The 26031-nt window shown below is 33.1% G+C and overlaps 6 protein-coding genes across 6 annotated transcripts; all 6 read left to right on the top strand.

The window, feature by feature from the left end:
- Window positions 1-1099: 1099 nt before the first annotated feature.
- Window positions 1100-3476, top strand: HELRODRAFT_166233 (hypothetical protein; the record flags this gene model as incomplete). The annotated part of the gene is made up of 4 exons (XM_009033214.1): window positions 1100-1183; window positions 1602-1766; window positions 2455-2553; window positions 3348-3476. The coding sequence occupies 4 exons, from the start codon at window positions 1100-1102 to the stop codon at window positions 3474-3476; spliced, it is 477 nt and encodes a 158-aa protein (XP_009031462.1).
- Window positions 3477-7359: 3883 nt separating this feature from the next.
- On the top strand, window positions 7360-9993 carry HELRODRAFT_166232 (hypothetical protein; the record flags this gene model as incomplete). Its single annotated transcript, XM_009033213.1, has 8 exons — window positions 7360-7478; window positions 7770-7866; window positions 8233-8376; window positions 8825-9037; window positions 9225-9291; window positions 9402-9555; window positions 9729-9807; window positions 9895-9993. 8 exons carry the CDS (start codon window positions 7360-7362, stop codon window positions 9991-9993), a joined length of 972 nt encoding a protein of 323 aa, XP_009031461.1.
- A 1323-nt stretch (window positions 9994-11316) lies between these two features.
- HELRODRAFT_108638 (hypothetical protein) lies at window positions 11317-15855 on the top strand (the record flags this gene model as incomplete). The annotated part of the gene is made up of 14 exons (XM_009033212.1): window positions 11317-11431; window positions 11892-12023; window positions 12159-12341; window positions 12541-12622; window positions 12792-13059; window positions 13137-13243; window positions 13359-13483; window positions 13660-13772; window positions 13931-14071; window positions 14217-14316; window positions 14394-14500; window positions 14768-14932; window positions 15211-15726; window positions 15761-15855. The coding sequence occupies 13 exons, from the start codon at window positions 11317-11319 to the stop codon at window positions 15637-15639; spliced, it is 2067 nt and encodes a 688-aa protein (XP_009031460.1). The 3' UTR covers window positions 15640-15726; window positions 15761-15855.
- Window positions 15856-16345: 490 nt separating this feature from the next.
- On the top strand, window positions 16346-21189 carry HELRODRAFT_189893 (hypothetical protein; the record flags this gene model as incomplete). Its single annotated transcript, XM_009033211.1, has 14 exons — window positions 16346-16390; window positions 17043-17166; window positions 17616-17747; window positions 17837-18019; window positions 18123-18204; window positions 18299-18566; window positions 18642-18745; window positions 18943-19067; window positions 19298-19410; window positions 19679-19819; window positions 19987-20086; window positions 20214-20320; window positions 20436-20600; window positions 20824-21189. 14 exons carry the CDS (start codon window positions 16346-16348, stop codon window positions 21025-21027), a joined length of 1893 nt encoding a protein of 630 aa, XP_009031459.1. The 3' UTR covers window positions 21028-21189.
- Window positions 21190-21995: 806 nt separating this feature from the next.
- On the top strand, window positions 21996-22983 carry HELRODRAFT_166229 (hypothetical protein; the record flags this gene model as incomplete). Its single annotated transcript, XM_009033210.1, has 4 exons — window positions 21996-22119; window positions 22375-22506; window positions 22663-22842; window positions 22901-22983. The coding sequence occupies 4 exons, from the start codon at window positions 21996-21998 to the stop codon at window positions 22981-22983; spliced, it is 519 nt and encodes a 172-aa protein (XP_009031458.1).
- Window positions 22984-23147: 164 nt separating this feature from the next.
- On the top strand, window positions 23148-25612 carry HELRODRAFT_166228 (hypothetical protein; the record flags this gene model as incomplete). Its single annotated transcript, XM_009033209.1, has 9 exons — window positions 23148-23399; window positions 23464-23567; window positions 23668-23792; window positions 23961-24073; window positions 24353-24493; window positions 24602-24701; window positions 24779-24885; window positions 25009-25173; window positions 25325-25612. The coding sequence occupies 9 exons, from the start codon at window positions 23148-23150 to the stop codon at window positions 25610-25612; spliced, it is 1395 nt and encodes a 464-aa protein (XP_009031457.1).
- Window positions 25613-26031: the final 419 nt, after the last annotated feature.

The raw sequence follows: 26031 nt of genomic DNA, 5'->3' as shown, positions 1-26031 counted from the left end.
TGCATATGCATATCTTGTATTTTAGGAGATGGCGTTATATTAATTGTACTGTATTATTATTTTTCAATTTTGTCTTAATCCCAGCAAAATTTTTTATAACAGGAGGTTTAACCTTGACACTAAGTTATTTATTATTTCAATGGCAATCATTCAATACTTACGTGAGCCGGGCACGATATTTCATCAACATGTCATACACCAGTGTATCATAACGTAGAGTATGATCAATCTCATTCGAGTATGTAACGTCTGTTTACATAACTCTCGGTCTTGTTTTCAATTAAACAGCGCCTGCCTCTTGCAATTGCAACGTGTATTAGTTATTAAGTATTTTTTGGCATTTTTTCGTCTCTGAATAAAAAACTGAAATTAGATAAATCGTAATTAACTAATTAGTTCATTTACTGAGGTTCTGGATTACTTGTTCAATACATTGCGTTTTAATTCAAAAAAAAAAATTAATTACTCGAGATTTATGAAAAAATAATTTTACCCCGAGGATGTTATTCTTTTGTATTTTGTTAAATAAAATAGCTAAACGTATTTAACCGCATCTTCATAATGAACACGTATAACGAAAATATTAATATTTATATTTACAATTGTGCTGATGCTTGCTATATTTGATTGCATGATGAATATAAACATGTACACGCACACACACACACACACGCACACATTAAGGATATTTAATTTTTTAACCTTTTTCAAATTTTAAGAGATAAATATATCTATTTATTAAAATTTGTTTGAATTTACTAGTAGGAAAAAATGTTCATGTTTTCATATTTCGCAGATAAGAGAATCTTGGTTTGGAATTGAAATATACTACAAACTGACCATCAAAATCATCTACTACTACTACAACACCAGCACATATAACCGTTGAAATTTCTCAACAACTTACACTGTACAACAACTAACAACAACACTACTACTACTACTACATCGACCAATTACATCTGACAGCTGTTTCAAATCAAGTGAACGTTTCAGCTGTTATAGAGCGCCTAGTCATTCACAAACATCATCTTCATCCTCATCTTTCTATCTCTTCAATTTTTTGTAAGATCGGCGGCAAAGTGAACGTTTGTGAAAGATGGACCCACAAGCAGCTCCGAGGCAGACGTTGCAGAAGGATTATATCAAATCCTTCCTTGGAATCTGCAAAATTGCCCAAATTGTTAGTTGGGTGATGGCTGTTTCCTTCGTTCATTAATGACTTTTGTTTTTTTTATATTTTTTCTTATAATTTTGTTTACATATGATTTTGTTTTGTGTTTTTTTTTAAATGGTTTGCCAATTGCGTGAGATAACCACCATTATGGCTGCTCTTGTAATCGTACATCAGGAGACCGTTATAAGTTTTTTAATCATTCTCTAAATGTTTATCATGTGAAAACATTCTGTAGCTTGCAATAGAAAACTTTTAACCAAAACTCATCGGCAGTTTGGAAAAAGTTTCAAGCCAATAAATTTTGTTTCTACGTTTATGAAAATGACTGAATGAATGAGTGAATGATTGATTGAATGAATGAATGAGTGAAGAAATTAATAGATGAAATAACATTTTTAAAGAGATGAAAAAAATCACCATGCAGATTCTTTCCATCATGACGTTTGCCTTCTCCTCCTCTTGTCCGTGGGGTTCCTTAGGGGGTGGATGGGTGGGGTTTGTCTCGATGACGGGCTTCATAAACGCCGTCATCTACTTCGTCCTGCACCTCTTCAACACTATTCCCCCTGTTTTCGTCAACTACTTTGTGGTTAGTGAGATGCCTGCCGTGTAGATGGTGATGGTGGTGCTGTGCTTTTTGTTCTATGCTGATGATAAAACTTAAACAAGCAATTTGCTTCATTGCTGCAGTTTCAGAAGAAATTATTTTTTATCTTTATCGCTTTTTCTGTTTTTTCCAGAAGTATCAACATCACACTCACACAAAGACAACACACACGCACGCACACACTCACACACACTCAACATACACACACACAACACACACACACACCTCACGTGTTAATACGCGTAAATCCCATCACATCACACATTGTATGTGATAGGCTGGGTTTTTTTTGCTTTCGAACCTAGTAACTGCGAAAGCAGAACTAAGCGCCTTAACCACTATACCATGACAACAACAAAAGTTTCTTATGGTAATTTAAATAGGACACTACAGCACAGCAACAACAACAACGACACCCGTCAAAACATCTTTGAATCATTTGTTTTATCGTTATCTACATATAACGACAAGCTCGATAGCGATAGTGTTGCTGTTAATAACAGCGACGAACTTAAATTTAATTGTTACTCAGTTTCATATGATCTGAATCAAACAAAATAATGTCTCTATAAAAATTAATAATAGCAATAATAAGGATGAAAATAATAATAGTGTATTGATAATGGTAATAATAATTGAAAATGACCTTTTACCCGACCTTCATAAACAGGAGCTGATATCATACGCCATCTTTACACTCTTCTTCTTCATCGCCGGCATTGTGGCGGCCGCCAAGGGCCACCTCGACGGACTCATCGTTGCAGCAGCTGTTAGTTATGATGATGATGACTGTGACGACGATGATGATGATGATGTGATGATGATGATGTTGATAATGATGATGTTGATGATGGTGTTGATGATGATGATGAGGTTGTTGATGATGATGTTGATGATGATGATGTTGTTGATGTTGATGATGATGATGATGTGTTGATGATGATGTTAATGATGATGAGGATGATGATGATGTTTAACGTGAAAATGAAGAAGATTCCTACCGACGATGATTACGTAAATTTTGTAAAACCCCCTCGTAATTTTTTCATTTGGTTGTCGCTGGTTGAAGCCGTTGTACACATGAGTTTTTACGCAACATTAAGTGTTTTATAACTGCATATGTATGATAAATGGATGGATGGAGGGATGGACGGTTAGATGGACGAATTAAATGAGCTTATATTTATCGCTATACAACTTTAATGTACGTGTGCGTATGTGTACGTACGTGTGTGTATGTATGTGTATGTACGTGTGTGTATGTATGTGTGTGTATGTGTACGTGTGTGTATGTGTACGTGTGTATGTGTACATGTGTGTATGTGTATGTTAAATTTGTAACTCAGTATGAGCTGCATAAAAAAATTTTTTACAAAAATATTAGCTTAATAAATTTTTAAATACTGAATGTAATATAATGTAGAATAAATAAATTTATATTAAAATTTATTTGAAATTTATATAAATTTATATAGCGTTTATTTATTAACATTTTAAGATAGTATATAAATGTGATATGATATAACAAACAAATAAATAACTCGTACCACCATTGTTCTACAGATCTTCTGCTTTGGGGCTCTAGTGGCATTTCTGATGGACACCGTGATTCAGGGTCTGGAGGTGAACAAGGCCTGGAGGGAGAGGAATGCCAGAAGGGCTGTGCCCACTTCAGAACCCGCACATATCTGATTGTGATTGGTTGTGTGATGATGATGAGGGAGTCATGCGATTGGTTGGGTGCTGATGATGATGATGAGGTGTGATGTTCATGCGATTGGTTGGGTGATAATGATGATGGGAGGGTCATGTGATTTTGTTGGGTGATGATGATGGGAGGGTTATGTGATTGTTTGGGTTATGATGATTGTTAATAGGACAGTGATGACAATCTGATGATATTGGTGACAGAATGACTACAACGTACGATGATGCAATGATGAAATTAAAGAAATTGAATAAATTATCATAATGGCCATGAGGTTTACGTCTGTCTTAATTTATGCAAAAATATTGCGAGCGATGTTAAGGCAAAAAAAAATTTGTAACTAAAATCAATATCTTAAGTAGGATACGCTTGTATTTTTATTTACGGATGGTATTGGATAAATATTTATTTTCGTATAACTATACATACATATAGATACATGTATCTATCTATTTATCTATCTATCCATCCATCCATCCATCCATCCATCCATCCATCCATCCATCCATTCATCCATCCATCCATCCATCCATCCATCCATCCATCCATCCATCCATCTATTTATTTATTTATAATTATATATTTAGATAATCATTGTTTTTTTTACAGCTGTATGCGTACGTATTTTTAAAAAATTTGCTTAAAGCAAACATTTTTCAATATTTGTTTTTAAATCTAATTTATATATTTATATTTTATTTATTACCGCTGTAAGACTATGCCGTGTATATCTGGTTTATTGTGTGTCTGTGTGCGCGCGTGTGTGTGAATGTGTATGTGTGAATGTGTATTTGTGATTGTGTGGTGCAAGTGTGTGTGTGTGTGTGTGTGTGTGTGTGTGTTATACTGATCGTAGATTATAAAGTTCTTTAATAGTAGTAATAGGCTAGCGTGTAGTTTCTTTAGTTAGTTAGTTTGTTTGTTTGTTAACCAATTTTTTTCTTCGTAATTTGTATTTTAACCGAGTCGAAGTCTAAAACATATTGCTCGTTTTTGTAGGCTGTCTGTTATCATCGTTGACATCCTCTTCAAGGCTGATGTTTATTTTCTGATTTTGAGAAAAATTGTTGTAATGATTTATGTTTAATTGTTGTTAATCTTTTATATTTATAATAAAAATATTATTAATAATAATTTTTGTTATATATATTTATATTGTTATTATTTTCTAAGCAATGTACTTTTTACTGAGTTTATCATTTTGAAAGGCTTTACTTAACTTCTATAATCAAGACGTTCTTAGTTTTTTGCAGATGATGTTAATGATGGTGATGATGATGGCGATGATGGTGATGATGATGGTGATGAAGAAGATGATGGTGATGAAGATGATGATGGTGATGAAGATGATGACAATGATAATGGATTTAAATGAGTGAATGTGTGTTCTGCTGCGAAGGAATGTTTGTTTAGCTAATATTAGGTAACTTGAGTACTTTGCTACATATGACTTATCTCTTAGCTTTATTTTATAGTTGCTAATATCTGTACGTTTCATTTTTTTCCTGTAACCAACTATTTTTAACTTCGAATTGTAATTAATAATAGGCTGTTTGCGCTTTAAATTATTTATTATTATTACTATTCGTTTATTAATTTTTTATGGTTTTTAAACGATTTTCCTGTTTTTAATATTTTTATTTATTTTTATGAAATGATTCAATTGCTTATTCATAAATATTTAAACAAGAAAAAAGATGGTGATGACTAATGTCCAAAAAAATTTATTCCTGAAAGGCAAAGCTAAATAACTTGAAATGATGATAAGGAGTTAACTTTTTCTAATTAAATGAATTTTTTGGTTAATATAGTACAATCAATCAGTCACTCAGTTTACAAACAAACAAGTAAATAAATATAAATACCCACACGAATAAATATTTATATATATATATATATTTTTTATATCCATAGGTGCTAATTAAACGCTGACATATTTGTTTTTATACGTACTTTAAAAACCTCCACAGCTAATTGTAGCTACTGTGTAATTATAAGTCAACCTATTTTACTGGAAATGTTATTTTTAGCTGTTATTAAATGGTTGAAGTTTTATCTTTTATGGTTAATTGGCTAATTATAGGGTTAGTTAGTTTATTTTTATTATGATAATTAGTTTAATTAGATAAAAAACATATTAACACACTACTAAATAATTATAATTGGTGTTGTTAAATATTATAATTGAATTAATGACTGAAAATTTATGGATATTATTGAACTGGTTAACATAAATATAACAGAAGATCTTTTTGTGTCAACATTTCATTGAATATTGTTTTTATCATTGAAAACGTAATTATAATTTGCTGCTTAAGTAGATAGCGATAAATTACGTAAACTTTAATGTTTTTTCATGCCATTCAATTAATCAATCAATTAATTAACATAATTAATTTATTTAACCCAAATATATTTATAGCAATTAATATATTTTTTATAAATGTTTTTAAATTTATTAATCCAATTTACATGGGCTGCATATTTGATTTTTCAGACTAAGCAATTGCAAGGAAGTGAGGTGTTTTGTAAAGTTTCAGTGGATTTTAATGATTTTCAACATTACATTAAGTTGAATTACATTAAAAAACAGTACATTACATTGAAAAACAGTACATTGCATCAAATAACATTACATTACGTTACGTTACAATTGATATGGTTTATTTATTAATGTCATTTTTGTGCCTTTTGTAAAACATTTTCAATATATGTAATTTCACATTTATAATAAAAATTAAGTATTTTTAAGTAATAAAGCAGTATATATTTTTAATTAAAATAAATAATATAAATAATAATAATAATGTTATTGTTGTTGTTTTATATCTATTTTTTGTTAAACTCATGTACTTGGCTTTTTATTTGAATTCTGCGCCTGACGTTTCATAATAATAACTTGCTTAAGTTTCAAACAGTTTAAATTTTTGTTTAATTTGAATGAAAAATAAACGATGAATCAAAGAAAAAAGTTGGAAAACCGATTTTCAGCCATGTTTTATTGTTTTCTAATCGATCGATCAATCAACCAACCAACCAACCAATCAATCAATCGATCGATCGATCGATCAATCAATCAAAATCATTCAGTCTATCAATCAATTGGTAGCATATATAGTAAATTCTTCTCACATTGGTATAGATTGGAGAATAAACAAAATTCTTAACTCCGGCTATACGTACATGCAGTGGCGAATCTAGGGAACCGCCTGGTTTCATTAACAGTAAACAACCATTTGATTGTAACATTTTGAAGTTTAGCCGACATATATTGTTTAACTACTTTTTAAAAGTCGGTTGTTAACACTGTTTTATTAAAATAGAAAAATTAAAAAAAAAATTGCGCGCTTAGCTGAAAAAAGGTATCGCCTATTATTTCCCCTTTTCGGCCCTTCCTGTCAAACTTTGGCCCTCTCCTCCACATACTTTGGTCCGTCAAAGCTATCCAGACCCGTCCTTGCGTACGTATTCATGATGATAATCTGGCAATAACCCTAATAGTCTGGTAGTTGACAAAGTGGTGTGGTGTTGAGCCAGTTTTTTTGCATCATTCGCCCACCGCTTCTTGTTATTTAATTTAAGCATTTTAATTACATTTCTTCCCACAGTGACGTTCGAGTAAACAAACAACCAACACAAACTCAATAAACATCTATCTATATTTTAATTAAAGAACAAAATTATATGCCTTATAAGTAATTTCTGAATTATTGTTACGCTATTTAGTACATTTTTTTTTAAATTTTATTGTAGAAAAAATGCAACTTAATAAACTTAATTTCTAGCGGGGACAAGTTACCGCCGACAACATTTTTCTCTAAAATAACAATTTCAAAATAATTTTATTTGAGAATTCTAATTCGCGAAATGGTCGACAAACCCAAAAACTTAAACACGCCAGAAAACGATTTTGAATTTAAGAGGAAATTCGACGAGTTGGTCAATAACAAAGAACCATTAATTGTTGTCAAGTTCTTTGCTCAATGGTTCGTTTTATTGATAAGTCAAATGTTTTTTTTAGTTTTAAAATTCAATTTGTAATTTGTCGTGGCGTATGTAATATATTATTCAATTGATGACTGAAATAAATGCGTTGTACATTATTTTTTCATGCAGTCTTTTGCGCCAGCGTTCATTTCATAACCAGTTGCCATTCCCAGTTCAAACTTTAAGTTTTGGAAAAAATATTAAATATATAACTAAGTATTTCCAAAAAATTATTATGATAACCAATTAATTGATTGATTAATTTTTTTAAATATAAAAACCTCTCCAAGGTGCTACCACTGCGAACTGATCAATGAACCATTCAAAGAGATCGTCAGCGCACATGCGAACGTTCAATTCATTAATGTCGACATCGACGTCTGCCAGGTAAGCCACCGCCTACCTACATCTTTCTACTGCTCCCTTTAAGCATCTTCTTGATATCAATAATGAAAGTTATTCATTTGAGATCGTTGTTTGAGGATGTGGTTCTTTTCGTCAAACTTTGCCCCACTCCACCTTCGTTTGCAATTGTCCGTTTAAAAATCATTAAATAAATTTTTTTTTGAAAATTTGTCTTTAACGATACTAATTAATTACGAGTGTTAATTTTTTTAATATTTTTTTGAAATAAATTTTGAACTATAACAAATTTTAGTTCATTCATGTAAGTATTTTCATTATTATTTTCAAAACTACTTTTTTCTTTGTAATTTTCTTAAAAATTGCATCCTCCCAAACTACAACCACCAGAATACGAGCGAGTTGCATAAAATCACCTGCGTGCCATCCTTCGTGTTCTTCGTGGAGGGCACAAAAGTTCTGGGGTACTGTGGCTCTAGCGCTGAACTTTTCGAAGAACATCTGACGAGCTTTTTGACAAAGAAAAAAAATTTGGTCCGTGCTACGAGTGGAGTGTTTTTTGTGCAAGATTCCGAAAGTTGCTGTTGTGTTGTGATGTGATTGTCGTTGTAGGGTCATTTGGTTTGGCTGGTTCTTTGAACTGTCTGTCTGGTTGTTTGAACTGTCTGACCGGTTGTTTGAACTGCCTGTCGACTGCATTTTAAACGTTACATTAAGTGTTTTTATTATCAAAATGAGTTTTAAATGATTCACTACTTTACAGTTTATTAGAACTCATTTAGTGAAAATTGTCATGCAATCTTTTTATACGCATTGTATAGTGATGAAATAACTCATGTTTTGGCATTTTGCTTTGGTATTAACGTAAAAACAAACAAAAAATAAGATAAGTGAAACCATTTTCAATGATATACAAACAAAAATTTAACGTGGCAAATACGCCGGACAACACACGTCATTCCCCACACACTGACCACCGCAGCCTATTGGGGCACCAACAACATCCCAACCATCCAATCCTCCTTCAACTTTGTCTCCAAAACGATTAACTCAAAACCAGTTAGGAGCTCGTGTGACAGATGATCTGATTGCAGTTGAAAAGTGCAGAGTTCTTAACATGGCTCCAAAATACGAGCTCTCCAACGTTATCAAGATGGGAATGAAGGGCTACATTGAGTCGCACGTGGGCTCGCAGGTCGGACAGGGTTAAATGGTTTTTGATGTTCAGTCATGTAGCGATTTTTTGCGTCCTGAGAATTTTTAACTTGATATGAATCGTCGTTAATGGACAAGTTGATGAAATTTACACATTAGAATCGTGCTTCATGAATAACGTGATGGTAACGTTTATGATCTCATACATGCATCCAACAAACTAACAGATGTTGATTACTGTCATGTTCGTCAATAAAATCAACCTTGGATCATTCTCCGTTAGTGCACCTGAAGGTGGAAATTTATTTCATTTATTCACTATTCATTCGTGTGTTCATTCATTCATTCGTTCGTTCGTTCGTTCATTCATTTATTTGTTTGTCCATTCACTAACATCTCATCAGATTGCGGTCCGAAGCTTATAACCCTATACTACAACAGCAAGTCTAACCCAAACTTCAAAGACATCCTGAACTACAGACATGATGAATGCTTCGAGTATGTATTCAAAAATACTCATACTTTCAATTTCAACATCATTGAACTGGCAAAGAAGATGTGATTTTGTTTAATGCTTCAATAATAATTTACCATCATTTTTTTTATAAATTTGTTAAAATGTTGTTCAAATTTCTTCTTCAAGAGTCATAAATTTATATGAAAAAATTACTCTAAAGTTTTTGTGCAAGGCAAGGTAAAAAATGTATTTAATTTTGAATTTTTTTCTCTAGTTTGACAGCTGAAGACTTGAGGAGGAAGGCACGAATTTATTTCACCGACTGCAGGTCGGATAATGTCCAAAAAATCATCGTTAGTTTTGTTTTTAAATTTAACTATTTGTAACAAAATGAAGAATAAGTGTCGAAAAAAACTTTGAAATGATCACAAACTCGGCAGATATACGTTCAGAACAATCAGAAGAACACAAACAAAACACGCATTGATGCATTGTCATTCTTCATGTACAAGCCAGACAAGGCTAGGAGGAGAATTTAACGAGATAATTTAATTGGATAATTTAATTAGATTTAATGAGATAATTGATTTAATGAAATAATTATTCTTCTTATGCAATGAGTTTTTACTACTGAGGTTTTTAAAGCAACTTCAAAATAATGTCGTTTATTATTTCAATCCTACTCTCAATGAAACAATTGGTTAACTTTGATTTTAATAGACTCGAATGTTGGTTTGTTTTATTAAATAAACATTTTAGAAATCGTTTGATATTTTTGTAATAACTTTAATTTAAAAAAATTATCTCAAGTCCATTATTAATTTGCCATTGTAGAAGAATTGAAAGTAACAGCATAACAAGCACAAAATGTAGCAGCCTAATCCACGAGCGTACTAATAAGAAGTTTAGTTTTATATACCAAAAAAAGGTTTGACAATATTTAAATAAAACTATGCTAATAAGTTAAACAACCGGTTTCTATTTTTGGAATAGTTTGATAAAGTTATCAAGCAATAAATCAAACAAAAAAGATATCTATAATTACTATGTCAACTGTGAAGAAATCAGTTAACGTAGGAAAAAAAACCATCGCAACATTTTTTAGTGAATGTATGAAAGTTTAAAGCCTTTAAACGAAAATTGTATCAATTTATTCGTAACCAATTTGCAAATCTTTAATTTTTACAAAATTGGTTTGATGAAAATCTTTTTTTACACGTCCTATGATCGAGTTGGCGTGCCAATCTGACACGCGTTAATTGAACGATTAGAAACATATTAATGTTATAAATCAATGGTAAACTTTCAATGTAGAACTACTTGATGAATTACCAGGAATCTGGTTGTAAATATTGAAGTGGTCCTAATGACATTTCTTATCACTCAAACGTCTTGTAATTTACGGCTTGTTTATCTCTTACTCATTTTTGATAAATAAAATTTGATACAATGTGTATATATATATATATATATATATATATATATATATATATAATTTTATTTACACACACACACACACACACACACACATATATATATATATATATATACATATATTTATCATATGCATAGTTTAAAGTTAATATATTAATAAGCAATCGACCGTTGACGGCGGTATAAGACATGATGCAAGTCGAGCTCGTGTTGTGAAATAATTTTTTCCTTCCGAGCAAGCCAACTAGCCAGCCAACCAACCGGCCAGCCAGACAACCAGCCAGTCAACCAACCGGCCAGCCAACCAACCAACCAACCAACCAACCAACCAGCCAACCAGAAAGCCGACCAACCAGCCAGCCAACCAATCAGCCAGCCAAACAGTTGATCACGCACAAACAATAAAAAAGATGAGCACCGCAGATGCGATGGAGCGAGGAGCCTGGGGCGGCAAGTTGGAGTTCCTCCTGACGTGCATCGGATCGGCTGTGGGACTTGGGAATGTTTGGAGGTTTCCGTACTTGCTGTTTGAGAGTGGAGGAGGTTGGTGTTTTGATGTTATCGAATGTTTTTGCGTTTCAAATTTTATTATTTTTTATTGCGATTTTTATTTTATAAAGTTGATATCTTTGTTGCTTCAATTGAGATTTTTTAATTGCATAGTTACGTTATAATTATTAATATTGTTTGATACTTAAATTCTTAATCAGAAAAGTTTATGATGAGATTTAAGATACTGATATATAGTTACTTTTACATTATAATATAATATCGTATTAAGGGCAAATTGATGTATTCGTTGGTAAACATTGGTCAGAACTATCGAAGGCACGCACACGCACACACTGGTTACGTGAATACGCGTTGATTAGCGCATCACCCAGGCTGCATATGGTAGACTGTATGGGTCTTCTTGCATTCGAACCAGGTCTCTGTGGCACAGAACCCACTGCACCACCTCGTAAAATAAGTTATCAGAATAAAATTTTTTTAAACCTTTCAGGAGCCTTTCTCATTCCTTTCGTGTTGATGCTCTTCCTCATCGGCATCCCGCTTTTCTACCTCGAGATTACTTGGGGACAGTTTGCAAGTTTGGGTCCTCTGGCGATTTTCAGATCAATTCCCATATTTAAAGGTTATTTATTAATATTTTTGGTTTGCTAAAATGCTTTTTAATTTATTTTTCAGACGTAACCGAACGAAATGGCGTCGCTCGTTGCCAGTTCAATTAACATAATTAATTAATTCATTCATTTATTGATTTATGCAGGTATAGGCTTCGGAATGATTTTCACAAACATCACAGTGGCTTTGTACTACAACGTCATCATAACGTGGTGTCTCTATTATTTTTTTGCTTCGTTAACTTCTCAACTCCCATGGGAATATTGCAATAACGCTTGGAACACTAAATATTGTGCCACGTCTGAACAATTCAAAAACAACATTTCAAGTAGACTAAATTTTTCGAAATTTTTTTAAGTTTATCAAATTATTTTTGGTAACTTGAGTTTTATTTTGTTCCACAACGATTCAAATCACAAAAAAATTTAAAGATAAAAAGAGACACAAACATTATAAAAACATTTACAGTTTAAAAGCATTTTGAAGCATGCTTTATAAATGAAAATTTTTTACTCGCAATTATTCAGATACAGAGGGAGATTTCATCGAGTGGAATGGAATAAATATGTCTAAATCCGAGTTGGTAACTCCAAGTGAAGAATATTTTTAGTAAGGGAACCTACTTAGCACATAAACGTTAACAACAAATTGGTTGCGATTATTGTAACAAAATATAATGTTTAACTTTAAATCAAACTATAATTTAGTAACTACTTGCATTTGTAAGATTTAACATTATTCTAACAACAAAACAAACATCACACTCCACTCCCTCAAGTCGAAAGGTCCTACAGCTCTCTCCTGGCTTGGAGAAATCCGGCACGATAGTCTGGCAGTTGGCTCTCTGCCTCTTTCTAGCCTGGACCCTGGTCTTTCTCGTGCTCATCAAAGGAATCGCATCGCTGGGCAAAGTTGTTTACGTGACATCCACATTTCCCTACCTGCTGCTCACTCTGATGCTGGTTCGTGGCGTCACCTTGCCCGGGGCCTCCATTGGAATTCAGTTCTACATGCTCCCTGATTTCTCCAGACTGGCAGATAGCAAGGTAGAGTTTGTTAATAACGAGCATTAAACAGAAGTTTTAAAATTATTATTAAAAAATCATAAAACAAAATTTTTGAGAAGGTATGGAGCAATGCAGCCATCCAGATATTCTATGCACTGAGCACGTGCACTGGAGCTCTCATCGCCATGTCCAGCTACAACAATTTCAAGAATAACACACTCAGGTCTAACTGTCGCTATTCATTCATTTTTCGTTTTCTTGCTTGTATTTTTTGTTGAAACATTCCAATGATTCGATTGGTAATATTTTACAAATCGATATGCAAAATTATTTTTTAGAGATGCGTTAATTGTGCCGATCGTCAACGTCCTGACGAGCATCTACGCCGGCTTTGTCATATTCTCAGTACTCGGCTACATGGCTGATATGCAGGGGAAAAAAGTGGAAGACGTGGCGGCTGATGGTTAGAAAGTGGTGATTTCAATGTGAGATGTTGATTATGAGAGAGAAGGATGTTGGGGTGAATAAATACAAAAAATAACTCACAATGGTATAAATATATTTCATGAAAATATTCAAAACTTATTCTTTAACCTATTTAATTCGAATAATTTGGATGACCTTCCATTGTATGCAAAGGTCCAGGGTTGGTGTTTGTAGTGTACCCCGAAGGGTTGAGTACCATGCCCGCTGCCCCCGTCTGGAGTGTCCTCTTCTTCCTCATGATGATGATGCTGGGATTCAGTTCCATGGTTAAACAATTTTGTTATCAATTTTATAACTTTGTTATTTATTTTAGATCGTTTGAACAGGCGAAATTCAATTAGCGTTGTATTAAAACGTATTTATTAAAAATGCAATTGATGTATCATCAGTGAAAATAATGACACGATTTATTAAAAAAAATCAGTTTGGAATGGTGGAATGTTTCTTTGTGGCTTTCATGGACGAGTTTCCAATGTTGTTGAGGAAATCAAAGGAGAGGACGTATCTCTTCAGAGGTGTCGGCATCCTTATCATGTACCTCATCTCTCTGCCCATGGTCACCAATGTAGGGATTGAAAATATATTATGTTAAAAATATCTGATACTTGCAAGTTTTGTTTCGTAACATAACAAAATTATAAAAGTTATTTGCTGAAAGTATTTTTTATCAATATTTAAATAATATTTGGCCTTCTGCGTTGTTAATGTAGGGTGGATTTTATCTGTTTTCGTTGGTGGATTCCTTCACTGGTGGCTTTCCACTGTTGATTATCGGTCTGTTCGAATTGCTCACCCTTATGTTCGTCTACGGTCGGTTTGAAAATTTTCAACTTTAAATTGTGTTGTTTAATTGCAATCTAAACAAGTTGTTATGTTTTAATATTAAGGCTACAAAAATTTTGAGGAGGATATGTCAATGATGATGGGTGACAAACCCGTCATGTTCAAGTTCTTCAGAGTCACTTGGTGCATCATTTCGCCTTTTGTCATTTTGGTTCGTTCATTTTTGTGAAAAATTTTCAAGTTTTTTTTTTACAAACATAACGAATGTTTTGTATGAGTGTTTAACAAAATGCAGAAAAAATATTCATCTAATATTTCGTTTACCTTCTAATATTTTCATTTTGATTTTTTTATTTGTGTTTTACATCTTTCGTTATAAAACTGTCTTATTTGAAATCAAAATTTGTATTATTCATAATAATTGATTAAACTGCTAACAAAATGTTTTATAAAATTGGTACCGACAACTTCAACGCAGCTCTCCGTGATAGCGACAGCAGTAAGTTATAAGAAGCCCACACTTTTTAACGGGACCTACGTATTCCCAGCCTTCGGAGAGGCTATCGGCTGGTTGATAGTAACATTCTGTCTTATGTTCATTCCTTTGTACATCATTTACTACATGAGGAAAGATTTGTATAAAGTTTGTATTGTTTTGTAATTAATTATTCGAAACCTCTGATTTAAACCTGTTCCTGTGAAATACGCTGTTCCAGTTAAATGAATAGATTGTTGTGTTTTATAAAAAGCAATTGAATGTAGAGCGATAAAAACACTTATCAATTCAATTTAATGGCACTCTTACAGTCCAACTTAAATAAACAAAAATGATTCAAGAGTAGAAGGAAATGACAGATAGTGTCGTTTATATGCTACAAGTTTAACCGCATTATTTAAAATATGAATAAATACTTAAACCAGTTGTACAAGCAAGGCATACAGTCGGAGCCATCGTGGGGGCCAGCGAAAGCAGAAGACAGGACAGGCAGGTACAAAGTCTCAAGATACTCAAGAACTTCCTACATCCAGAAAAACATGACGATAGTCGTGAGTCAACGAAGCATAAACAGCAACACAACATACAACGTTCACGACTTAGAGGCTGGCGACAAAGACCTTGGATCGAGGGACGAAGGAGTTAATAACGTAGCGTACAACTACGATGTTGACAATGAGACTACCTTCCAAGCGAATTCAACATATTCATATCTATCTGGAAGTAAAAACGATTCAAACAAAAGGAAACAACATAAGAATGAAGTTAATGGTCTGGATCGAGTTGATGAACAGCCGAACACCACAAACGTCGAAATGAATTTTCAAAGTAAAAATCACGTAGACAAATTTTAGCTGACGTTTAACAGCGTGTGTCTGAATTTATGGGATGAATGAACTGTCGATGCGATGTGTGAAATTACATTCGTAAACACTACTCTTATTGATCAAACAAGATTCGTGATAGACTGCAGAGTAAATTATCATTGAAAATACAAATAGTTCGCTAGAGTGATTGTTAATTTAATTTTTTGGACAAGAAATAAAATAAATTTGGAAAAAATTATAAAATTTGTGTAAACTTATTTAGATAAATTTTAATAAATCTCAAGTACTTTCAACAAGACAGAAAGTTTGAAGAGTAGCGAATAAATTATGTACACTCACCTTCGTGATATTATCGATACATTGAACAATTTTATGGTTTTAAGAAAATTTCTTGGTGGCTAAGGGTAGAAAAACAAGTCACTGGCGATCAGCACATACTACAGTCGCGTAAAAATATGTAAAATTTAAAAATTACGTATTCAGTTGGAATCAATAAAATAGTCAATAAAATAAAATGAATAGTAAGAATCAATAGAATAAAATATCCGACAAATCATTTTAGCACATGTGCAGTTGTAACATGTGATATAGTGGGAAGAGTTTATAAATGTGAGGTGACATATGATGAATAAACATTTAAATACTATTAAACGATGCTTTCCATTGCTTTATTTTTTAACATTATAATGTTACAGACGACTTTTAATATTATTTTTTGCAAAGGTAATACGTGATGCAAAAAATATTGGAAGACATGAGCCATAATATTTACATACAGGTTACATTACATAATTGACCCGTACGCTAATGAATTTGAACTCCGCAAGCGTTCAGTTACACATTAACATTGAAAAGCCTGTCTATATTATTATTATTATTAATTGTTATTATTTCACAAATGATATTTCTAACGTTTAAATTTTTATTGAAAACGTATCTGCTGACTATTTGTCTAAACGTAAATGTTTCAAATTTGTTTCTACATTTTAATAATCGACGGTCATAATTTTTTGGTTTAGAGCAGACAAAAAACAAAAAGACATTGTTGATTTAAAATTTAACTCGGACTTTACTTTACATTAATTTGTTTAGACTTCAACGTTATTTCGCCAAGACTACTTAAAATATGATGGCTCACTTGACCTAGCATGTCATTTGAATTAGAAGAATGAACATTAAAAACAAGTAAATACATTGATTTTGATTATGTTTAATGTGTTATAATAGATTTAAAATGTTGAAATGTTTTTAAATATTCACTATGTTCATTAGTGAAAAATTTTTGACAAAATTTAAATAAATAAACTACAAAACTGCTAATAAATAAAGCTTTGTTAAATTATAGCGAATGTAATCTTTTTCAAACCGTAATTTTCCACCACCAAAAGAATTTCTAATTATCCTTAATGACAACCAAAACTTCATCAAAGGAAGTGGAGGCTGAGAGGGGAGCCTGGGGCGGCAAGTTGGAGTTCATCCTGACGTGCATCGGATCGGCTGTGGGACTTGGGAATGTTTGGAGGTTTCCGTACTTGCTGTTCAGAAGTGGTGGAGGTTAGAAATAAATTTTTGCAGTAAATCTTTTTTTTTCTATTTGTAAAAACGCTAGACAGTCTAGTTATGCGTTACAGTAACTTGATTCAAAAGCCCAAAGATCGAAACCCCACTATGCATTTATCTGAGTGTGTGAGGTTTTACTCTAGCATATGCTAGTTCACTAGCAAAGAATTCCCATTAACGTTAATTTAATGTTGTCTGTCTACTGAATGTCGGAAGGATGGCTTTATTTATAAACTATGAGCGGGTAAGCGAGTGATAAATATGTTTTTAGAAACCAATTTTCTTGTTCAAGTTTGAAGATTTTTAAGTTATAATATTTATTAACATATCTCATATTTTAACGTCAAATTGTACAAATTTGTAATATTATTGTTGAAATTTTTAACTTTCAATCATTAACTTTCAAAGTCGTTCAAATAAAACGAATTTTGCTAAACAAAAAGGAGCTTTCCTGATTCCGTTCGTGATCATGTTGTTCCTCATTGGCATTCCATTGTTCTTTCTTGATATATCTCTGGGTCAATTTGCTAGCTTGGGCCCGTTGGCAATCTTTCGAATGAGTCCGATTTGGAAAGGTAAGAGCAAAAGCTGATTTTAATTAATAGAAGAAGTTTCAAAGTTTTATGCCGCATTGTAAATTAACTTTACCCAAAATTCATTCCAGGTGTAGGGTTCTCAATGATCTTCACCAACTTGATATTGATAATGTACTACAACGTGATCATAAGTTGGTGCATGTACTTTTTGTTCGCCTCCTTCACGAACCATCTACCTTGGCAAAGCTGCGGCAACATGTGGAACACTCCACTCTGCACCACATCTGAAGAGTTTAAAAATTTAACCAGCTGTGGGTTAATTTTATAATGTATTTAAAGTAAAATTAGAATTTATATATTAAAGTATATTAATCTTGCATCGCAAACTGAATTTTCTATTTATTTAATATTCAGCTGGAAATGATTCGTTCATCATGAAAGAAAATTTAAGCCTATCCAGATCGGAGCTGAAAACACCGAGCGAGGAATATTTCTAGTAAGTCTTGTTACTTCACTTAAAATGTGGAAAAAACAAATGGAATATTTTATTATATTAATATAATGTTATAATATTTGTTGATGTTTGGCAGTCGTAAAGTGCTTCAGATGTCTGATGGTCTTGATCACCCGGGCACGATCATCTGGCAACTTGCTCTCTGCCTCTTTCTTGCCTGGACGATTGTCTTCCTCGTCATCAGCAAAGGAATTGCTTCGCTCGGAAAGGTTGTTTACTTTTCGTCTACCTTCCCTTACGTGCTGCTGACCATCATGTTGGTCCGAGGTGTCACATTGGAAGGCGCCTTGAAAGGAATCAAATTTTACATGCTCCCAGATTTTTCTCGGCTTTCAGATTTAAAAGTTGGTACTTTCGATTCGATAGAGAAATTGTGTCAAGTAAAACATTTTTTAAGCTAATATGGCCACATTTTAAAGGTATGGAGCGATGCGGCCACTCAAATGTTCTATGCTCTCGGCTCAGGCTCAGGTGCTCTGATCGCCATGTCCAGTTACAACAAATTCAACAACAATACATTGAGGTCAGTAAATAATGTCCGAATAATAATTATAATATTTTTTGAGCCAAAATCATGTTACTTTTAAATTCTCTTTGAAACGTTATCAGATTTGATCAGAGTAGTTTTATTTTCCATAATTTCACTCTATTATAAGATCTTTTTTTTATGAAATGTTTCATGAAACGTTTCCATGAAAGCCCGCAATAATTTTGATTTAGAGATGCGTTAATCGTGCCAATAAGCAACGTTCTGACGAGCATCTACGCAGGATTCGTCATATTCTCAGTGCTGGGCTACATGGCTGAAATGAAGGGCGTGGAGGTGAAGGATGTTGCTGCCGACGGTAAGATAGTGAGGATGATAGTGAGAGATGATTGGTGCCTCAGGTAAAAAAGCAGTAACGGTGTGGAAAAATCGTTATTTTAATTTTTTTTCGCTTAGGCAATCGTTCACCCAAACAGTACCAAAGTTTTAGAAATCTGGTAAATGTACATGTGGTATTTTTCAACGAATTCTTTAAAATATGTTAATAATTACTTAACTGGTTGAAAAATTAAAAACTGTGGTTTTTAGGACCAGGGTTGGCATTCGTGGTGTACCCTGAGGGATTGAGCACTCTACCAGCCGCTCCCGTTTGGAGCATTCTCTTCTACATCATGATGCTTGTACTTGGATTCAGCACAATGGTACTTATCAATTCTATCAACCATTTATTGGCTAAAATGTTTCAAATCAATTTGTTTTGATTTTTGTTCTTTTTTTTAGAATATATTCAACTTTAAATTCTACGTTATTATAAAAATGAAAAGCAGAGCTCAATACTTTCATAAAACTCATACGTTAATATAATAACTAAACTTTGAACAAAAATCCTCGATCTGGTTTAAGTTTTGAATTCAATAAAGGACAAAAAATAAAACATCCCCATACAAATACATATGCACTTGTACACAGTTTGGCATGACGGAATGTTTCTTCATCGCCTTCATGGACGAGTTTCCACTGTTGCTGAGGAAGTCTGCGGAGAGAACCTACTTGTTCAGAGGTCTTGGCATCCTCCTATTCTATCTTATATCACTTCCAATGGTTACTAATGTGAGTTCTCAAAATTTTTCAGTTTCTATTTTTTCACTTTTAATCATATTTTATACATTTGGCAATCCTAACCTTAAGCTTAGAATTCCAAACAAGCATACATAGTTGAAAATTTTGAGGTTTCATTGAAATTTTGAGATGAAATTAGTACGCTTTTCCATTTTCAGTGTGGCTTTTATTTGTTTTCCATCGTAGACTCGTTCATTGGAAGCTTCACGTTCATCTTCATCTGTGAATTTGAACTGTTTGTCGTCATGTTTTTTTATGGTGAGTTGGCTTTTTATTTGATTATTCAAAAATGTTCAGCTGGAATATAAGTCAAATGAACGTATTTGCGAATGAAAATTTTGTAAAAAATATTTTATATGTAAGGTGGCTTTTAAATTTGTCAAAGGTTACAAAAATTTTGAATCCGATCTATCAATGATGCTGGGCGACAAAAGATGGTTGTTCATGTTCTTCCGAGTTACCTGGTGTTTTGTCACACCAGCAATCATTCTGGTTAGCTTCTAAAACATTGAAATTCTTCATTCAGAATGATGAATTTAATAATTTTAAATAAATTTAATTGAAGCATCAACGCAATTTTGTACTCAATTCAATTAAATACATCAAGATATCCATCGTAGCAACTGCAATAAGTTATAAGCGGCCCACACTCTTCAACGAAACATACACCTTTCCTGTCTGGGGGGAGGCTATAGGCTGGCTGGTCGTCGCTTTCTGTCTCTTCTTCATTCCAGCTTACTTCTTTCTTTATTGCAGGAAAGATTTCAAGAAGGTTCGAAATTATTTTGGTGTATACTTTGACAAAATTTTTATTTTGACCAATTAGTATTTCATATTTTACATAATTGCTTTTAAAAACAAAATCTAAATTTATCGATTGATACTTCCAAACATCAACAGGTGTCCTACGATCACAGCTTGACAATTTTTGTAAACTTGAATAAATAAAAATTAATTAAAACGTTTTCAATTAAAATTCTAAATAAATAAAACAGTCGTTAAGGAAAGGGATAACATCAGAGTTATCTTGGGGACCGGCTCTCTACATCAACCGAACAGGCAGGTATGAGAAGACGAGACGCATGACGATCAACAGTATCGTGACTGACATCTGTACAACTGTCACCATCGATAACATCACTGATCAGAGCAGTGTTAGTAACAAGAGCTTCAAAGAAGACACTGTTGAACATATGTGAACGGGTCCCCTTTGCCAGTTCAAGGAATATTTTATTCATAAAACAATGTCTATTTATTTCAAACTTTATCTATGAAACTTTTGTTTGCAACAAAATTTTTATATCGTGTTTATTACATCCGTAAAATTTCAAAGTAAACCTAATTTTCGGTTTTTTAAGAAATTAAAATTGATTTGCCAACGCAATCAAATGCTGTGGAAATGTAGAAATCAAAAGTTGTTTCGAAAGCAGTGATTTTATATCAAAAGATTAAAGAAAAAAATTTAATTTGAAGACACAAACAAATCGTTTTTACGTTTTCCCAGCAATGAATGAACAACAAAAATAGTCAAACAAATTTTGTCAGGTTTTCTTATTTTGACAAAATTTGTTAAAAAACTGCTTGAGTTTGGATGTTCTAATTGCTGCTGAATATTCATAAGAGCCGATATATAATTCACTGTAATTCAACTCTTTCGTAATTTGAATATCATATCAGTTTAATACTCTCGAAATTCAAACGATAATGTATAGAAATTATTTAATTATAAAAGAGCGAATTTTTATTCTCAGTGGCGATGGTATCTAATGTTTATTTTCATCGAGTGCTGGCTAGCAAGTAGTTTCGAAATATATTTTTATAACAATTTATTTGTAATAACACACTTGGTAGAAGTATCAACACTTGAAAACATTAAAGAATATATTAAAATTGTGTTCGAAGTTTATGTGATGCAATCAATTAAAAAGATTTTCTAAAACTCAAAATATAAGATTTATTGCGTTCTTATTTAATGTTAAAGCATATTTTTCACGGTTGTTTAGCTGTTTTAATATTTGGTGTAAATAAATTTTCATAATTCAACTTATTTAACTAAATTTAACTTAATTGAACTGCTCATCGATCAACCAAAAAACATTAAATTCAACAACGGCAAATTTCGGACAAAAGTTCAAATCCTTAAAAATCGAACACCAGCCGACCGACGATGGCCACACCGGAGCGAGGAGCCTGGGGCGGAAAGTTGGAGTTCATCCTGACGTGCATCGGATCGGCTGTGGGACTTGGGAATGTTTGGAGGTTTCCGTACTTGCTGTTCAGAAATGGAGGAGGTAACGTTTTCAAAAATAAATTCATTAAGTTTTTTATGTGCATTTTCTCTAAGTGCCAATAATATTTATTTGAACCAGCAGCCAAAACTATCTATGTTATATAATAAAGTAGGGTGGCTTTAAAAAACCTCATTTCAAGCTTTGTTCAATAAAGTGATCGTTAACTGCACAAAAATTTTGCAGTCAAACCAAAAGAAATATTTTTGCATAAATTATATTATAACATGGCAATAATATTTTGCTGAATCTCCCCAGGAGCATTCCTCATTCCATTTCTGATCATGCTTTTCCTCATTGGCATTCCGCTTTTTTTTCTTGAAATAACTTGGGGACAGTTTGCCAGCCTGGGACCGCTAGCGATATTCAAATTTTGTCCAATATGGAAAGGTCGGTCAAGTTTTATATTTTAAATAATAAATTTCAAAAATACTTTTTGTCAAATTTTGCAATCAATTTTACAAAATTTTCAATTTATATAAAAGATTTGTAGCAAAATTTGTTCAATACTGATGCATTGTTTCGATCAATACTTGTACGAGCCAGGTCTGGCTTATTCAATGTTGAGTGTGAACCTCATGGTCTTCCTCTACTACAACATCATCATCAGCTGGTGCATCTACTACTTCTTCGCTTCACTGACCACCCAGCTGCCATGGCAATCCTGTGGAAATGCATGGAACACACATTTCTGCACCACCGCTGATCAGTTTAAAAATATTTCAGGTGTAGTTTTTTTGAAATAGTTGCGTTTGTTATATTATATAAATACTTACGTTAACAGAATCTAGAAGCATGTTTGTGTGGAGAGATGAGGTGAACATTTCCAGGTACGATTTGAAGACGCCAAGCGAAGAATATTTCTAGTAATTATTTTTACTTCATTAATTAACTAGTTTAACTATAATAAGATAAAAATCTAATAAAATTCGTTTATCAAAAAAGAATTATTAAATATATCAATTGTTTTTTGCGCAATCTTACAAAAATTTAGACATTTATGTACTCAAATCAGTCGTAAGGTACTTCAAATGTCAGATGGCATAGACCACTCAGGGAAGATAGTGTGGCAGCTAGCCTGCTGTCTTTTCCTCGCCTGGGTCATCATCTTCTTGGTCCTCATCAGGGGCATCTCATCGCTAGGAAAGGTCGTCTACTTTACTTCAACATTCCCCTACGTCTTGCTAACCGTCATGTTGGTTCGAGGAGTCACCTTGCACGGGGCTCTGAAGGGCATCAAGTTTTACGTTCTTCCAGATTTTACAAGATTAACAGATCCTATTGTACGTTTTGAGGAAACAGATTTTTTGTGTATTTTAATTTTTAAAATTTATAAATACTATGAAGGTGTGGGGTGATGCGGCCACTCAAATTTATTTCGCGTTCAGTGTTTGCATTGGAGTGTTGATCGCCATGTCCAGCTACAACAATTTCAAAAACAACACCTTGAGGTAACTAAATCCGAATTAATTTTTTTGACGAATCACGCATTTTCACATTTATAATTGCCGCCGTGATGAAGATTGATTCGACTCGTTCTATTGCACTTAGGGATGCTTTCATCGTACCGATTGTCAATGTCCTGACGAGTTTCTACGCGGGGTTCGTCATATTCTCTGTCTTGGGATTCATGGCTGATATGAAGGGCGTTGAGGTCAAGGATGTTGCTGCTGACGGTGAGTTAGTGAAGAATGATCAATGTTGAGGGTGAAACTCTCAATAATGACCAAGTTTAATTTTTATAAGTGTGAGAAATTGAATTAGTTTAGACTGTGTATGCTGCTTTAAAAATAAGAAAAGTATTGAATAACGATTGAGTATTGAAAAATGTCTGATGTTGAAAGGTCCAGGGCTGGTGTTTGTAGTGTACCCTGAAGGACTGAGCACCATGCCCGCTGCCCCCGTCTGGAGTGTCCTCTTCTTCATAATGATGATGATGCTGGGATTTAGTTCCATGGTTTTCTTAAATATTTTTTCTCACTAATTACCGCTTTTGAACCAACATGATATCATTGATATCATTATCAATTAATCAATTGATGTCACTTTTTAATCTATACCATTTTGAATTTGAAATAATATTAATTAGCTCTCATGTAGTTATGTGTTACAATATCATATTCAGTGAAACAAGATTTTATATCCTTCAGTTTCGATCGTCAAATAGTTCCAATTTTGAATATTTTATAAATTAAAAATAGCATCATTAAATAATATTCAATAAAATTTGTTTCAGTTTGGGATGGTGGAATGCTTCTTTGTATCGTTTCTTGACGAGTTTCCTACCCTTTTGAGGAAATCTTCGGAACGAACCTACCTCTTCAGAGGAATCGGATGCACCTTCTTCTTTGTCATCTCATTGCCCATGGTCACAAATGTGCGTATCTGTAGAATAGAGAATCACGAATACTATCAATTAATGTAAATTATGATATAGTACATTGTTAATTACGCACGTAAAGAATGTTTGATGATTTTTATTCAGGGTGGGTTCTACCTCTTTTCAATCATCGACTCATTCGCTGGAAGCTATCCACTGTTGATCGTCGGTCTCGTCGAGATGATTGTTCTCATGTTTGTTTACGGTAATTTCATACATTCAACTAATTCATTATTATATGTTGGAAATTTGTTAAATTAAGTTTTTATTTTTTGTGCCCAGGATTTAAAAACTTCCGAGACGACATGGAGATGATGCTTGGCAAGAAGCCCGTGCTGTTTATGCTTTTCAGAATTTCATGGAGCTTCATCGGCCCGATCGTTATTGTGGTGAGAGAAAAATTGTTAAAAATTTACGTGAAAAATTTACGAAAAAAAATTTTGATTTTTTTTATCGCGCTACTTTTAAATCAATAACAAATTAAAATGAAAATGTTGCCGGCGATATTGCAGCTATCGATCGTAGCGATGGGATTGAGTTACAACAAGCCAACCCTATTCAACAAAAAATATTCCTTTCCACCAGTGGGCGAAATTCTCGGCTGGCTCATTGTAACATTCTGCATCTCGTTCATACCGCTGTACTTTCTTTTCTACATGAGCTCCGACCTCTACCGGGTTTGTGCATGCATTAGAATTGAACCATTTATATTTATTTGTTTGCGACTTGCTTCGATATAAATGTAGAATTCGTTCTTAAACACAAATTCTGAATTAAAACGTTTATTCAATTTTCGAAAAAGTAAAACTTATACAATTAACAATATAGCTGTACAAGGATGGAATCCAGCCGGAACCTAGCTGGGGGCCAGCTAGAGTGGAGGACAGGACGGGGAGATTCGAGAAGACGAGACACGCCACCGTCAAGAGCGTGAACGTTGAAATCACCACGAACGTCACTTGTGACGACGCCGCTGAAGATGACAAGGTCAAAACCGACAAAACTGCAGACGCTGCGGAGAAAGTTGATACAACACCTTATTCGGAGGGCTGTTATAAAAATCAATATTTCACCTCTAACTTTGTCAACTGTAGCTACGTGGAAGATTCTTTATAGGACATGGAGTGACTTTTAGAAAATCAAACACAACACTTTTTAGCAACTTAATTACTAATCTTTTTATTTAGAATTATTTTATTTAGAATTAATTTATTGGATTCAAGAACAGTGTAAATATAATAAATTGAACAATGCCACCTACAGTAGGCTAATCTGATTGTCGAAAATTTACGAACTTTGCTTATAAATAATTGATTTAGTTTTTACATTTATTTATTTTTTTAAAATTATAATATTTCTCGCAATTTTTCGCAAACGAATAACGTGTTACGTGTAGATGTGGTCACTTATGGCTATTAAAAAATTCGTTAGGGGTGGAAAATTTAATGGAAACTCACAGATGCCAAATCCAATTTGAAAATTTTTTATTAGAAGTTTTTGAACTAAAAAGCAAACATGTCTATTGTTGATCTAAA

Source organism: Helobdella robusta (genome assembly GCF_000326865.2).
Source record: "Helobdella robusta unplaced genomic scaffold HELROscaffold_9, whole genome shotgun sequence".
Lineage (NCBI taxonomy): Eukaryota > Metazoa > Annelida > Clitellata > Rhynchobdellida > Glossiphoniidae > Helobdella > Helobdella robusta.
Note: the sequence above shows the minus strand (reverse complement) of the source record. Positions and strands in the feature narration are given on the sequence as shown.